This window comes from Cyphellophora europaea, assembly GCF_000365145.1.
Source record: "Cyphellophora europaea CBS 101466 unplaced genomic scaffold supercont1.10, whole genome shotgun sequence".
Classification (NCBI taxonomy): Eukaryota; Fungi; Ascomycota; class Eurotiomycetes; order Chaetothyriales; family Cyphellophoraceae; genus Cyphellophora; species Cyphellophora europaea.
In genome coordinates, this window is record NW_008481798.1 from 233945 (window position 1) to 248419 (window position 14475).

The window sequence follows — 14475 nt, forward strand, 5'->3', positions numbered from 1 at the left end:
AATGACTTTAGCCCCAGTACCTGCCGGGTGCGACTGCTTGGAAAGGTTGGTCAAAGCCGCGTGGATCTTTGCTTTCTTCCAGCCTAAGCGACCGAGGTGAGGCAGATCCACTTGCCAAACTTCTTCGTACGCAATGGCCGCTCCGTTTCGATCCGGTGTGCGACCTGATGCTTGCGTGACAGCTCTGCGTGCCTTCGGGCCCAGTCTTGCATGTGGCAAGCGATAGTGCTATTTTCCTGTCGATGACTTGCTGTAGTCTCGGGAACGGGAACCTGTTGTTGGCGCAAATGGTGGAAACCGTTAGGACGCGGGAGTGGCTATCCCATTGACGCTGATTCCGGACGCATATTCTCGTCTTAGATCTCCGTCAGCAGACACAGGGAAGTGATCAGACTGACGAGACCAACCTGTATGTGCAATGGCACCGTCGGGCGGAGTATTGCCTCCTCGCGAACCCGCTGAACTGAGCATGCTAGTTTCGGACTTGATTTGAGGCAAAACGGGCGGCGGTCCCTCCACGCTCGGCTCGATCAACATGCCATGAGGAGTAATCGATGGCAGTCGTGTGCTGGAAGATTCTTCTGGAGATGCCCTGGAGTTGGGTCGTGGCATAGCAGAAGAGCTATGACTTGGGGACATGTTTTCATAAGGACGCACAAGTGGCGGCGGATGAGGCCCAGGTCCCTGTCCACCCATGGTGGTGGGAACCGGTAGAGGTAGCGAGACGCGTGGTGTGCTGCCGCTGCTTGTGGACGGGTCGTTACTCATGCTAGGCATTGCTCGTGCAAAATCATTATGCTCATTGACTTCCGAGCCCCCGGGGCTAGATACAGCAACGTCCTGTACACCTGTGAGATAGGGTCAATGATACTAGAGTAGGCCGTTGTACCTGTTCGCGAGCATCCTCAATCATTTGTTTAACATTTGGAGGTACGTGTGGCATGATATCGTTGAGAAGGGTCTCATAACGCGCAAGTCGGCGCGATGTGGCCGTCAAGTCCTCGGCTGTCCTTAAACTATTGTGAGCATATTGATAATGGTTGCAAGAACGTACTAGACGTACTTGCGCTTCCTCCAGCCCTTGCCGTAGCCATAATGACATCCTGTGCCCGTATGCAGGCAACGACGACATGAAGGGCGCTCTCCGTCACACTTTGTCTTCCTCTCACTGTAGTTCCAGTTAGTGACACCATCGAGATCGCGACGGACCACGCTTCGTACCGACACGGCTCACACGCATGGCTTGTTCTCGCCCTCTCCGGTCTCTCGTATGGGGTTCCGACAGACCGAGAGATGGGCATGGACGGCTTCGGAGTAGCCATTTGCGACAGCGGCGGAGGTAGTGGTGGTTCCAAACCGTGATTTGACATTGCTGGTCAAAGAATTATTTATGGTGGCACGAACGAAGTATTCAGGAACATAAATCCGATGAGGAAGGAATTGAGGTCCGGAAGTGGAGGAGCAGTTAGTCAGGACTCAAGAATGGCGGTCAAACCCAGAAAGAATGTTCGGATATGGGCAGCCAAAGGGTAAAAAGAAGCTCAAAGGATGGCGAAACCATGAGGTGCAGTGCTGGGGCCGACAGAGCAAGGGTCTCGAGGCAGCTGGTGGGTTGGTTTGCTGGCAACGGCTTGCGTAGGTTCGTCTGGGATGGCCGATCACGGTAGAAGTCCGCTCCTGCTCCTTCCCCCTAGGTAAGCTAACCGGCGGCGGGATGCGAGTTAAAGAGTGTTGCGGATTGGTGGAGAGACTTCCCGGGGTTGGACGCCGCTGGGAACGTAGGATGTGCCTCGGGAGCCGGAAATCGGGCCAGCAATGACTCGACGGCCAGGCGTGAAGCTGCGGGTGTTTTCGGTTTAGGCGAGTGTCGACCACAGCACCGAGCTCAAGGTGATTGCGAAGATATGCGGACTGAGCTAATGGTCTACCCACAGTAGGTATGTAGATTTAAGAGCTGCAGCGACGATCGCATGAGGGGATCATCAATGCTACCTATATGGAGTATGGTAACTATGGTACCTACCCGAGGACTTCTCCAGCCCGGCAAACCAAATATGCTTAGAGAGGGCCTCTCTCCAGGCTTCCCCAGGCTGTTGGTTGAGTAATAGAAAAGCTCGATCGATCAGCACCGCAAGCTTATCTGCCTCGTGCTCGAAATCCATCCCACCGCCGCCCGCCCGAAAAATGTCCTATGTATCGAAGTTGCCCCGTCCTTGAAGCTCTCCCATCATGTCCGATTCTCCGCAGGACCAAAAATGCTTTACTGTTTGTCTTGTAGCCTTCGACAGGCAGGTAGACGTTCTATTGATCACTTGCTCCCAAGCTTGGTGCTTACTCTATGGCGAGTATGATTTCCGTTCTACGAGGCCTAAGCTCGGAAATACCGCATTCCTGGGCATGCAACTATCTGCACGCCTCGACGTAGCATTTCATGCTAGTCTGGGTCAAAGAGTGCCTGACCTTCGTGGTAGCTGCTGGTAAGGGGGCGTCTCCGGGCATTCACTCTGTAGGTAGTATCCCGGAGGTTTTGTGGGTACCTGGCGTAGAGGCTCGGCGTGGCGTTCTGCGCTAAGGAAACATTTTCCGGGTGCCCAGGGTTCCGGGCTTGGGTGGTGCTTTGGGGGCACAGCAGCGGCTCTCGTGACCGCGACAAACAAGAGCACCAAGCCATCCAAACGGTAACCCGTTAAAATCACCACCCGTTTCCAGCTCTCCGCGATGGGTTTTCTAGACCGAGTCTGCCCAGGCTCTGAAGACCTCCCCTACCTTCAATCGAATGACCTGGAACGTACCCACTTCTGTAGACAACTTGCATGCTCTCTTGTTTTCAACCAAGCTCACACTATTCTGAGACAGTAATGCTCTCCAGGGTACTGTTAGGCCAACCACCAGCAAGATTGCGTTCGTGATTGCGAGTGCCATAGAGCACTGTCACTTTGGCGGTGGCATTGTTCTCTCAATTCCACTGTGACTAGATCGCTAGCTGTGATTGGTGTCTGGGCCTCCAGAGGTCAAGCTTCTTGCTCCTGCAGATCTCCGTGCAACGACTCTCAAGAGAAAGGTACAAGCTCACGATGCCTTTGAACTTTTGTCGCCGTGGTGATGTAGAGACCCAGGGAGTTGGACAGTGTATGTCAGAGGAGCGTGTTTGTTGCAGAGCGGGCTTCGCAGCGTGCATTGGTCCAGAGACGGACACCGGCGCTTCGCTTTCCCCGCTGCAGCTTAATCGCTCTTTGCGCTAACTGCGCTGGCAAGCCCAACCTCTCGCAAACCATTGCCCTACATGCGTACCTTTCCAAGACGCCAGCCCGAGTCCATTGCAAGGTACCTACAGGTACTCCATTCTCTGTGCAAGTGGAACGAAAAGCGGTGTGAAATGTCATCGCGATATAAAGCCATGGTAGGTGCGAGCCGGCACTACGCGAGTTATCCAACAGCTTCGCACGTTGTGGGCGTGCTTCTCTTGATCTTTCGCCTGTGTGCCTGCAAGGTTGTGTTACGCCTGCAGGACACAAGTCACAATGTTGTTCCTCACCCGCTTCCCCTCAGCTCCTGCTCTGCTTCTCTCCATCTTCACCATCTTCTGCCAAAACATGACTCCTGGTGTCCACGCGCATCCCGTCGACGCGTGCGCTGCCATCACCGCTGAGACCCGGGTGCTGATGGACAGCTTATTCTCGGAATTCGCTCTGGACAATTTTGGCACCAGCTTTGCAAATGCACTCAGCGACGACCTCAGTTGGACTGTCACTGGTAGCTCCCCTATAGCTGGAAAGTGAGTACACATATGTATGTCTCGAGTAGCAAAGATGCTGAATGTTCTCCAGATATGAATCGAAGCAGATATATCTTGAGAAAGTCCTTAATCCTCTTAGAGATGTCCTTGAGACGCTACCAGTACCGATAATCGATAGAATCTTGGTCGACTGTGACTGGGCTGCTGTGAACTGGCACTCGGAAGGAGTGTTCGCCAAGAATGGCAACAACTATGATATGACCTACGCCTGGATGATGAGAGTCGAAGCGGGCAAGATTGTCGAAGTCATCGGGTTTTACGATGGTGAAAAAGTCAGCAAAGCCTTCGAAGGATATACATTCCCAGCGAAAGCATAGCTTTGATCAAAAAGGCCGATCATGCTTGAAGCCACACCTCGTCTGTCGGCCCAAAGAAGGAAACACTGTACGAGATATAACCTGGAGCAGGCCCAGAAAAGTCGCAGACCACGTTTTCTGCATCACTACGGCCAGCGGCCGACTTTCTTTTGTCTCGAGATAGCAAAATATTAATGCGTGTGTGCAAGAATTTAGAGTAGGAAGCATATTTCTTCACGGTGAAGGTAGGTATCTCTTGCCCTCGAGGATAACCACCTTGGGCTACTCTGTTTACGCTGCTTCATCGTCAAATCGGTAGTCAGGATTCCCAGAACGACAATTAGTTTAGAGCATTGTCCAAGGCGTGAGGCCGATATAAAATAGCGCAGCGCCCCAATTTGGCCCCTGCCGACTTACAATAGACACTAGTCCTGATCTAGGCAACTCTTATCGATAACTTTTCTTTCGGTCGGCAACTCAGAATATTTTCTGCCTACAATTCCAGAAGGGCCAGACGTCCACGATTCGAGGCGCGCCCGCTCACTACGCTACTAAGATAGCTATGGACTCTTCCGCGCACGATAAAAAGAAGCGCAAGCGGAAACATGCGGTTGCTGTCGCTGCTGAATCGTCTAAGCCCGTTCCCGCAGAGCCAGCGCAGCAAGAGCCTACAACCAATGTTAAAACGAATGGCAGTAAGGTGAAGAGGAGGAAGACAAAGCATCGGAGTGAAGATGAGCCGGTGTCATCAGGGGAAGACGAGATCTCTCCCCAACAACCTGCGAGTGACCTGGAAAACGAAAGCGAAGACTCCGAGGCCGGACCAGAACTCGAGGAGACAGTGGATTTGAGAAACGGCAATAAGCAGGTCATCGAGGCCAACGACCTTCCTACTGAAGATGTACCCTCCCTACCCGGTACCGAATTCAAGCCCCAGAAATTTTCGGAGCTCAATCTGTCGGAGAAGACCATGAAGGCAATCCAGGAAATGAAGTTCGAGACTATGACGGAAATTCAACAGCGAGGAATACCACCGTTACTGGCAGGACGAGATGTTCTCGGTGCTGCCAAAACTGGGTCCGGAAAGACTCTATCGTTCCTGATTCCAGCCGTCGAGATGCTCTCCTCTCTGCGTTTCAAACCTCGAAATGGTACCGGTGTCATTGTCGTTTCGCCAACGAGGGAACTGGCTTTGCAAATCTTTGGCGTTGCGAGAGAGCTCATGCAGTTCCACAGTCAAACATTTGGCATTGTCATCGGTGGCGCAAACCGCAGTGCTGAGGCGGACAAGCTCACCAAGGGCGTGAACCTCCTGATCGCCACACCTGGGCGGCTGCTCGATCACCTGCAAAATACCAAGGGCTTCGTGTACAAGAACGTCAAGGCGCTGGTGATCGACGAGGCAGACCGCATCCTCGAAGTCGGCTTCGAAGATGAGATGCGGCAGATTGTCAAGATGCTTCCAAAAGAGGACCGCCAGACGATGCTGTTCTCCGCCACGCAAACGACCAAGGTCGAAGATCTGGCTCGCATCTCCCTGCGTCCAGGACCCTTGTACATCAACGTCGATCACAAGAAGGAGCATTCAACTGTCGCAGGTCTGGAACAGGGCTATGTCATTTGCGACACAGAGAAGCGTTTCCTTCTGCTCTTCACATTTCTGAAGAAAATGGCCAAGAAAAAGGTCATCGTCTTCTGCTCATCCTGCAACTGTGTCAAATACCACGCTGAGCTGTTGAACTACATTGACTTGCCCGTACTTGAGCTACACGGCAATCTCAAGCAGCAGAAGCGAACCAACACGTTCTTCGAATTCTGCAACGCGAAGCAAGGCACGCTCATCTGTACAGATGTCGCCGCTCGAGGCCTTGATATTCCGGCCGTGGACTGGATTGTCCAATTCGACCCGCCTGATGACCCAAGAGACTACATTCACCGAGTCGGACGCACAGCTCGTGGCTCCAACGGCAAGGGCAAGAGCTTGATGTTCCTGCAGCCCCACGAGGTTGGTTTCCTGAGCCAACTGAAAGAAGCACGAGTACCGGTCGTGGAGTTCGACTTTCCCGCCAAAAAGATTCTGAATGTTCAATCCCAGCTCGAGAAGCTGATCAACCAGAACTACTATCTCAACAAGGTTCGTCGTGCCCTTCTCACCCCCTCTCAGCAGTGTCTTTGCTAACAAACGCTCTTAAAAGTCGGCAAAAGACGGCTACCGCTCATACATCCAAGCATACTCTTCACATTCGCTCCGCAGCGTCTTCGACGTGCACAAGCTCGACCTCGTGAAGCTGGCGAAGAGTTTCGGCTTCTCCGCTCCTCCTAGAGTGGACATCCAACTGGGCAGCAGCATGCAGCGAGACAAGAAGCAGCAGGGCCGTCGCAACTATGGAAGCCAGCCGAAGCAGAACGGCCATGGTCTGAAGTTCAAGCGCAAGTTTTCCAACGACAGGTAGTGTCTACAGTCAGATCAACAATAAATCCATAAGATTCAAGACCGCCCCCTCCCTCCCCACGCGGATTCCACACCTGTTCTTGTCCCATCCAGTATTCCTCTTGTCTCTTCCATATCTACGCGGAACTATCCACCAGCAGTCGTATTCCTCCCCACCACCCCCCTAGCAAACTCCCCAAACGTCAACCCCGTCCGCGGATCCACCACCGCCCCCAGGTCCGGCTGCGTAAAGACCGCCAGCGTATTGCGCGCCACGCGCATGCCCTCTTTCCCCTGCTCTCTCAAGTCCTTCGCATCCACGCCGCGCACGAAATGCGGCACGGCCTTGAACCTGCCCTGCGTGATCAGCTCCAGCGTCTCCCCCGTCTGAAACGCCAGACAATCGCGCGGGATCGCGACCTTGAACACCTCGCCGCCCCGACTCTTGATGTACAGCCCGCTCTTGGGGCTCGGGCTGGCGGGCAACTCGGCCACATTCTCGGGGAAGGCGGCGTCGTCCGCCGTCTCGTCGACGAACATGGCGCTCGTTAGGCCCGTCAGGCAGCCGTGGTCCAGGTGCGTGGCGCACCAGTCGTCGCTCTCGCCATCGCTCTCGCTGCTGTTCTCGCCATCCACCGATGCCGCCGGCGTGGTTTCGTCTCGTGTCTCCTCCGTCGCCGACGGGAAGTAGTGCAGCAGCCGCGCCTTGGTCGTCGTGCTCTCCCGTACCACCTTCTCCAGATACCCGGCCGCATACCCTGGCACTTCTCGCTCCGCATACGCATCGCACGCCCGCGCCACCAGCACCGCCGTGTCGATCACCAGCGTGATGAGCGATTCCACCACAGTGCGGAACTCTGGCACGTCGGCCTCGGCCGGCCACACGTTGCCCGCTGTGTACTCCTCGAAGCCGTTCCAGCGCTCGTCATTCGCGGCGCGGGGCGCCTCGAGCGTGGGATCTTGGTAGAAGGCGCAGTTGAGGTAGTAGCTGCCTTTTGCGGTGTCGACTACGCCGGGGCGGAGCGTCTCTACGCCATGCGACCAGCCCACCAGGTATTTGGCTGCGGGCTTGGTGAGTGTCTGTAATGTGGAGGCGGGTAGGGCGGCGAGGCGGGACGCGTTGGCGAGCACGCTGGAGCGCAGGGCGGGGAAGGTGGAGGGCAGGTCACGCACGACGAGGATACCCAGACTGTCTGGGCCGAAGGCGGCGAGAAGCGTGGAGAAGGGGATGCGGTTGGCTTGGAGGTCGGCGAGGGAGACGGTCACGGGTTCGGCGGTTTTGATTGCCATTGTGTTGGTGTCGTTTTGTAGGTGAATGCAGGAAGAGGGTGGGGGATGTGGTTGAGGTGGCGACGCTCCGATCAGCCGTGGGAGAGGGGGGAGAATGTCTACAGAGACGGAGATGACATGTTATCTTCCACAAGTAGAAGTGCTTACCTGGAGTAGACGTTATATCGTGCGGTCTCGCAATGCAACGTTGAAGGAAAACGTCTGGAGTGGCCCAGCCAGTGAAGTACAGAGATGCTGCCCCGCGTTGAGACGCGTTCGGCGGGTTCCGATGCGGACGCGAAATGATCGACGGCTCGACCACTGGAAGCCTCTAGGCAATTACAGATGCCCTCTGAGGATAGCATGCCAGGCGCAGGTGCCAAGGCCTCACGTAGCTGTGGTCCCTTTCTGGGAAAAGATATCGACGACGCAGTATAGGCTGCTATCCGATGCACCATGGCTCAGTCCCGATCGCGGTCTAACAGGAGTTGTGAAAGAGCGTGCTGCTTTTATTGCGATATCTATGCCATTTCTCAATGATGCCCGAATCGTGATAGTCCATGTCCCTCCTTACCAAACCCTCGGACACGGTTACTAACGCCTCGCTGGAAGATCGTGAATTCCCAGACTAACCATTCATGTCGTGTCTGCAACTTGGCCTAACCTCTATGCATGAAAACAAATATGGAAAGGGCCTCTACATGTCGTGTGCTTTTGGCCTTCGGGGGCATACGCTCGCCCTATCTCACCTCGCCGTCTCAGTCCTAGTCCTGGACAAGAAGTTCTGCATGGCGCTATTCTCTGCTTGCATCCGAGTTGTGTTGGCATGTAACTCGTCCATCAGCTCCGTCAGGCGTTGTCGAGGGCGCCCTGAAGTTGGTCCGGATTCGCCATTGACTAGATTGTTTGTGTCCGCAGCTATCCGAGCAGAACTGATCTCCACCCCATCAACTGCGTCTTGCAATCGATGATACTGCGGACCGGAGGTCGCTGACGCCATCGCATCCTCACCGATTGGGACTAAGGATGCTGAGACAGGGGCGGGCGCATTAGACTGACTTGCCTGATCCTCTGCTGATGATGGCGGAAATGGCCTGCCCTGCCGCAGAGCTTCTAGAATAGCCTCGGGATCGGTGATCTCGTTTCGTTCGATTGCCTGCTTCATCCATTCCTCCCACTGCAAGTCAAATCTGGCGGCTTCGCCTCTCTCCCGAGCCTCTGCCGCCGCCAGCAAGTTTTGGTTCAGATGCACACCGATGCTGTCATCAGTTTCGTCCTCATCGGATAAATCGGTGTCCACTTGGGCCGGTTGGGGGGCTTCTTCGCTTGAGGATCGCTCGGTGTGCAGGACAACAATGGGGCCACTGTTTTGGCTTACTGACGCAACACCTGTCAACGTGGTGGTTTCTATTTTGGTTGCAGACTCTCGCTCAAAGCGCTCCTTTGCAGCCCGTGTGCCTTCCCAGGTACAGAGGCTAAGAATCTCGCCGTTCGTCAGGCGGAGCTCATCAAAGACCCTGAATAGGCGCCGATGCCATGGGAAACTGGCAAGCCGCCTTCTGTGAGGTGGAAATGTGTAATCCAGACCGGGGTATTGTGCCTCCAAGCAGTCGATCCGGCCAAAGTATCGTTGTACTTCTTCTCTTACTTCAGGTACGAGGTGGCGCTGGATATGTGCAACAAAGCAATTGGGGTCGTTCTGTTTAGGTCGTGGGAACGTCTTGTGATAGACAACGTCTGCCGCTGCGGGCTTTTTCATGGCGAGAAATGGCAGAAGCGTATGATATTGACCCGTAGAAGCTCCAGCCGTGGTAGAGGCCTGAGTTCACCCTGAGGATGCGGCACCGTCGAGGGGTACTGGGCTAGCGAGCGTCTTCAGTAGGCAAAACCAACGATTCCAAGCCGAAATGAGTTGAACGAGAGGTCTCTCGCAGGCGTTTGAACACAGAGGCTCGGGAGCCTAGCCGTGGTTTACTGTAATGGTAGGCAAGGAGGTGTGGGCTTTGCAGGAGAGAGAGAGACGTTTGCGACTGAAGCAAGCAGATGTGGGTAGGAGGCTAGGATTGCTGGAGGTTTCAGAGGCAATTCCAACGGGTGGGCAGCCGAAGCCTAGTCGGTCAACAAGAATGAGAGGCAAACTCGCCCTGCTTAACGTGAAAGAGGGGACAAAGATGGGGGTGCTGACAAGTGCATTGGGAAGCCAGAGCCTTGACCATGCATGCACGAGACTTGAATTTCGCCCTTGGGATCGAAGCTGAGCGCACCTGACGGCACAGTTTCAACCCTAGTCACAAGTTCCCAACTACCAGTAGTCAAGTTGTCACTGCAGGTACCCACTCGTCCTTAGACAGCCGCCTCTCCAGCATTACTCCGTCTAACACGATAAGCGGACGGGCGTCAACTGACACATAGGCGTCTGGCCGGCGAGCACCAGTGATTGCAGGCGGTGACTAGCCAGCCGAACAGTGCTAGCAACATGCTATTCTGCTCCTAAGACCGCCAGTTCTCGTGCCGCAGCCCCTCCAGCGCATAGCACAGCGCATGCAATGCCACGACACCCTGCGGCCACCGCCTCACGACCTGATAGCACCCAGAAAGAATCTGCACCTGTGACTTGGGTTCCGAGTCTGCGGCCTCGGGACTGCCGGTGACCAATCGTCAAGCCCACCTCTCCGACATCAAGGTTGACCTGCACAAGCCGCTCCAGCCCTGCATGATCCGCCCACATTAGTCCCTGGCTTCTCACCAGATACAGACAAGAGGCCCTCCTGCTGCAGCATCTTGCTTATTATTGGAGCCCGCCGCTCTCGTTCAAGCGACCTGGGGATTGCTGCGGTGGCCGTTGAGCGGAAGATTCAGCCTTGCGCCTGAAACGTCAATGCTTTTCGAACTGCTGGTTCAGGTCCAAGTCGATACAGCCTCGCTCCCCCGCTATGTCAACCTTCGATGGTTTTGTCAAGGAGTTTCCCGCTATACGCATTGACCATTTCCGCTCAGATCCCGCCCGCCCGAAGCCTGCCGCCTGCTTTCTTAGCCATGTTCATAGCGACCATCTGCTGGGCCTCGAATCCCTCAAGATGCCCTTCGTTTATTGCTCGGCAACCACGCGGAGACTGCTGCTCCGGATCGAGAAGTACCCTCATCGCGTCAATTTCGCAAAGGGTATCCTGGAAAGCCGGAAACAGCACTACCGGCATCTCAAGACCATCATGAGAGCCTTGCCCCTACAGGCGGCTACCGAGATTGAATTGAGTCCCAAGGCCCGGATAAGGGTGACTCTTTTTGATGCCAACCACTGTCCGGGAGCAGTCATGTTCCTGATTGAAGGCGATGGGAAAGCCATCTTGTATACTGGTGATGTCCGTGCGGAGCCATGGTGGGTTAATTCTATCGTGCAAAACCCCATCTTGCTTCCTTATGCTTGTGGTATGAGGCGTTTGGACTGCATCTACCTTGACACTACTTTTGCTACTCACGACGATAACTTCAGGCACTTCCCAACGAAAGCGGAAGGCTTGCGAGAACTAATCACCAAGGTTGCCGAGTGCCCTGAAGACTCAATCTTCTACTTCCGGGCCTGGACTTTGGGGTATGAGCAAGTCTGGATTGCGTTGACCAATCTATTGCAATGCAACGTGCATGTGGATGACTATCAGATGAGGCTTTTCGGCTCTATTGTCGAAAACGGAAACGATGGCTACAGCATGTTTGAGGGCCCATCGCTGGTGGGCTTCCAAGTTGGCAATCGTTCACAGCCCGGAATCCTTACCTCAAGCAGGGACACCAGAGTTCACAGCTGTGAGCCAGGGCTGCCGTGTCACAACAGCTTGCAAGAACAAAACATCGTTTGGATCACACCAATCATATCCAGGATGCGCGATGGAACCGAACTTCGAGAAATCGGCGCTGGTGGAGGTGGAGGTGACCTGTACCAGACTCAGGAACTGGAGCTTACCGACGAGCTTCAAGAAGCAATTCGCAGAGAGTTGGCGGGCAATGAATCAGCGCTGAAGCAGGTCGCAGAGATATTTGAGTCGGCCAAGATTAGTGGCTCTTCGACCATATCCCTCGATGGGCTTGGACTCGATAACGGCACGGAACTGTCTCTGAAAGACTTTGTTAAGCTTGTGTCACAGCATGGTGATTGGCGAGGGAAGAAAAATGCAGACGACTCGGTCGCCAACAAACGTCAACGTATCATACACTTCCCTTACTCACGACACTCTAGCTATGAGGAGCTTCGTCATCTGATCTCTGCACTCCAGCCCAAAGATCTCTGCCCCTGTACCGTGGACTTGGCTTCTTGGTCCGAAGAAGTCAGTATGAAAGCCCTGTTTGGTGATCTCTGCGCGGAGCTACGGTTTGAACACGACGTGCTGGTCAGGACTAAGGCATTGGCCTTCCAGAAAGAGCAAGAGGCCACAAACCTGAAACGCAAGAGACAGGAGGAGAGCCAGGAAAACGGTCGAGGTTCATCAAATCCGTCTCCAAGCTTTCACAGTGCGCTCCCTTCTCGGCCGGAGGATCTTGAGACAGTCTCGAGGGCGCAGGCTGAGACTTGGAGACGAGCTACTGAAGAGTCAGACAATTTCCCGCTTGTGGATTCGCGTGCGGAAGGCGGGGTCACCGTCAACATCGAAGGCATTAAAACGGCATTCCGGAAGCTCAATGGTGGATCTGACCTGATCGTGAATGATGCTCAAACTTTGGAGGGCACCGAAACCAATGGACAGGTTGAATCGCAGGCTTCGTTGACAAGCTCTGCGTTTGAATCACAACAAGCGGACGTCCTGCCACGCGCGGATCATGTTCCAGCAGAGCGTATCTGGGCAGATGTATCGAACTCAACACAATCTGGACTCAGAAAGTCCACGAGACGAGAGGCATACCGCATGGCAAGACGAAGTATGAAAAGTAGTGATAGTAGCGGTTGGGACGATATCAGCTTGCGAAGTGTAGGCAGATCCGGACATGTTCATGATGAGCCTGAACTATAGCAATACCACAGTGTAACAACAATAGAGACGTTGGGAGGCCATTAGCATTTGTTGCCCACTGCTCCAGCATGTGGTTAGGACGCGCCTCAGGCAAGGATGAGGCTCGGCCAGCGATTGCCGCCCGCCCGGAGTCCGTCGAGTTCGGGCTCAATACCGCCAAGACTCAATGCTGGTTGCGTCATTCATGCCGTGCCGATCAATCGAACGAGGAGCTTCAGATTCGGAATTTCTGCTGCCCTTCCACCATCCTCCTCTCCCTATTCGACCCTGTCTTGAAGCTCTCATCATGTTCGCGAGATCTGTGTGGAGATGCGCTGGCCCGGCTCGTCAGGTAAGCCAGCTCACAGGCTCCGGCGGGAGCAGCCTAGTGGGAGTGACCTGCTGACTGTTAACAGAGCATCCGGTCCTATGCGACTGAAGCTCCGAAAAGCGGCTCATCCTCTACGCCATACATTGTGGGTGCTGCCGCTGTTGTTGCTGGCTATGGCGGCTACTCATTTCTCGGCAATAAGTCCGCTGCCAGTGCAGATGCTCCCTCAACAAAGAAGGAAGCAGAGAAGCTCGACAAGCGCGCCTTCACCGGCGGCGACCAGGGCTTCATTGATCTGAAGCTCAAGGAGGCCAAGGACTACAACCATAACACTAAGCGCTTTGTCTTTGAGCTCCCCGAAGCCGATCAGCTATCGGGCATGAACGTTGCTTGTGAGTCAATCCATAACGCCTGCATTCAGTTGACTAACAATCGCAGCCGCCATCATCACGAAGTTCAAAGCTGCGGATCAAGAAAAGCCCACCATCAGGCCATACACTCCCATCAGTGACCCTGACGAGAAGGGCAGCATCGAGCTGCTGGTCAAGAAATACCCCAATGGCCCTATGTCGGAGCACATCCACGACATGAAGCCCGGCGATACTCTTTCTATGAAAGGTCCCATCCCCAAGTATCCGTGGGAAGCCAACAAGCACGAACACATTACCTGTGTCGCCGGCGGGACTGGCATCACTCCCATGTACCAGCTCATCCACACTATCTTCAAGAACCCCAACGACAAGACCAAGGTTTCTCTGATATTCGGCAACGTGACCGAGGACGACATCCTGCTCAAGGAAGAGTTCCAAAAGCTCGAACGCGATTTCCCGCAGCGCTTCAAGGCCTTCTACACCGTCGACAAGCCCCCGAAAGACTGGCCCTACGGTAAAGGCGTCATCACCAAGGAACTGCTCAAGGAGGTCATCCCGGATTCCAAGTCCAACAACATCAAGGTGTTTGTGTGTGGTCCTCCCGGCCTGTACAAAGCCATCAGCGGCGCCAAAGTCAGCCCCACCGACCAGGGCGAGCTTGACGGAATCCTCAAGGAGCTTGGCTACAGCAAAGATCAGGTGTACAAGTTTTAGACGTGACCTAGAAGAGCATTAAGACTCGCCGCTTGTACCGTATGTTGAACCTGGCGCGTATTGTACAAACAGCCTATATGGATATATAGAGAAATGCACAATCAAGTCGGGCACAGAGATGCACAGTTGAAATGCCAAAAGCCACGTACTCATACTCAAATGTCGTTGTCGTCGATGGTAGCTAGAATCGCTCGCAACCTCAAACAGCTAACACGTGAAAAACTAGGCAACAAGGCAGCCAGCCAACAATAGCGCAGTAGTGTACTTGTATAGCGGTTGCGGACTTGGCTA

General features: G+C 54.5%; 7 protein-coding genes across 7 annotated transcripts; 4 read left to right on the forward strand and 3 right to left on the reverse strand.

The window, feature by feature from the left end:
• Nucleotides 1-300: 300 nt before the first annotated feature.
• Nucleotides 301-1240, reverse strand: HMPREF1541_09167 (uncharacterized protein; the record flags this gene model as incomplete). The annotated part of the gene is made up of 4 exons (XM_008713842.1): nucleotides 301-840; nucleotides 890-1005; nucleotides 1064-1168; nucleotides 1222-1240. 4 exons carry the CDS (start codon nucleotides 1238-1240, stop codon nucleotides 301-303), a joined length of 780 nt encoding a protein of 259 aa, XP_008712064.1.
• A 2281-nt stretch (nucleotides 1241-3521) lies between these two features.
• On the forward strand, nucleotides 3522-4113 carry HMPREF1541_09168 (uncharacterized protein; the record flags this gene model as incomplete). Its single annotated transcript, XM_008713843.1, has 2 exons — nucleotides 3522-3775; nucleotides 3828-4113. The coding sequence occupies 2 exons, from the start codon at nucleotides 3522-3524 to the stop codon at nucleotides 4111-4113; spliced, it is 540 nt and encodes a 179-aa protein (XP_008712065.1).
• Nucleotides 4114-4654: 541 nt separating this feature from the next.
• Nucleotides 4655-6545, forward strand: HMPREF1541_09169 (ATP-dependent RNA helicase has1; the record flags this gene model as incomplete). The annotated part of the gene is made up of 2 exons (XM_008713844.1): nucleotides 4655-6226; nucleotides 6288-6545. 2 exons carry the CDS (start codon nucleotides 4655-4657, stop codon nucleotides 6543-6545), a joined length of 1830 nt encoding a protein of 609 aa, XP_008712066.1.
• A 125-nt stretch (nucleotides 6546-6670) lies between these two features.
• On the reverse strand, nucleotides 6671-7813 carry HMPREF1541_09170 (uncharacterized protein; the record flags this gene model as incomplete). The annotated part of the gene is made up of 1 exon (XM_008713845.1): nucleotides 6671-7813. One exon carries the CDS (start codon nucleotides 7811-7813, stop codon nucleotides 6671-6673), a length of 1143 nt encoding a protein of 380 aa, XP_008712067.1.
• Nucleotides 7814-8537: 724 nt separating this feature from the next.
• On the reverse strand, nucleotides 8538-9551 carry HMPREF1541_09171 (uncharacterized protein; the record flags this gene model as incomplete). Its single annotated transcript, XM_008713846.1, has 1 exon — nucleotides 8538-9551. One exon carries the CDS (start codon nucleotides 9549-9551, stop codon nucleotides 8538-8540), a length of 1014 nt encoding a protein of 337 aa, XP_008712068.1.
• A 1174-nt stretch (nucleotides 9552-10725) lies between these two features.
• Nucleotides 10726-12789, forward strand: HMPREF1541_09172 (uncharacterized protein; the record flags this gene model as incomplete). Its single annotated transcript, XM_008713847.1, has 2 exons — nucleotides 10726-12256; nucleotides 12362-12789. The coding sequence occupies 2 exons, from the start codon at nucleotides 10726-10728 to the stop codon at nucleotides 12787-12789; spliced, it is 1959 nt and encodes a 652-aa protein (XP_008712069.1).
• A 286-nt stretch (nucleotides 12790-13075) lies between these two features.
• HMPREF1541_09173 (uncharacterized protein) lies at nucleotides 13076-14184 on the forward strand (the record flags this gene model as incomplete). The annotated part of the gene is made up of 3 exons (XM_008713848.1): nucleotides 13076-13120; nucleotides 13185-13491; nucleotides 13538-14184. 3 exons carry the CDS (start codon nucleotides 13076-13078, stop codon nucleotides 14182-14184), a joined length of 999 nt encoding a protein of 332 aa, XP_008712070.1.
• Between the last annotated feature and the right edge of the window lie 291 nt (nucleotides 14185-14475).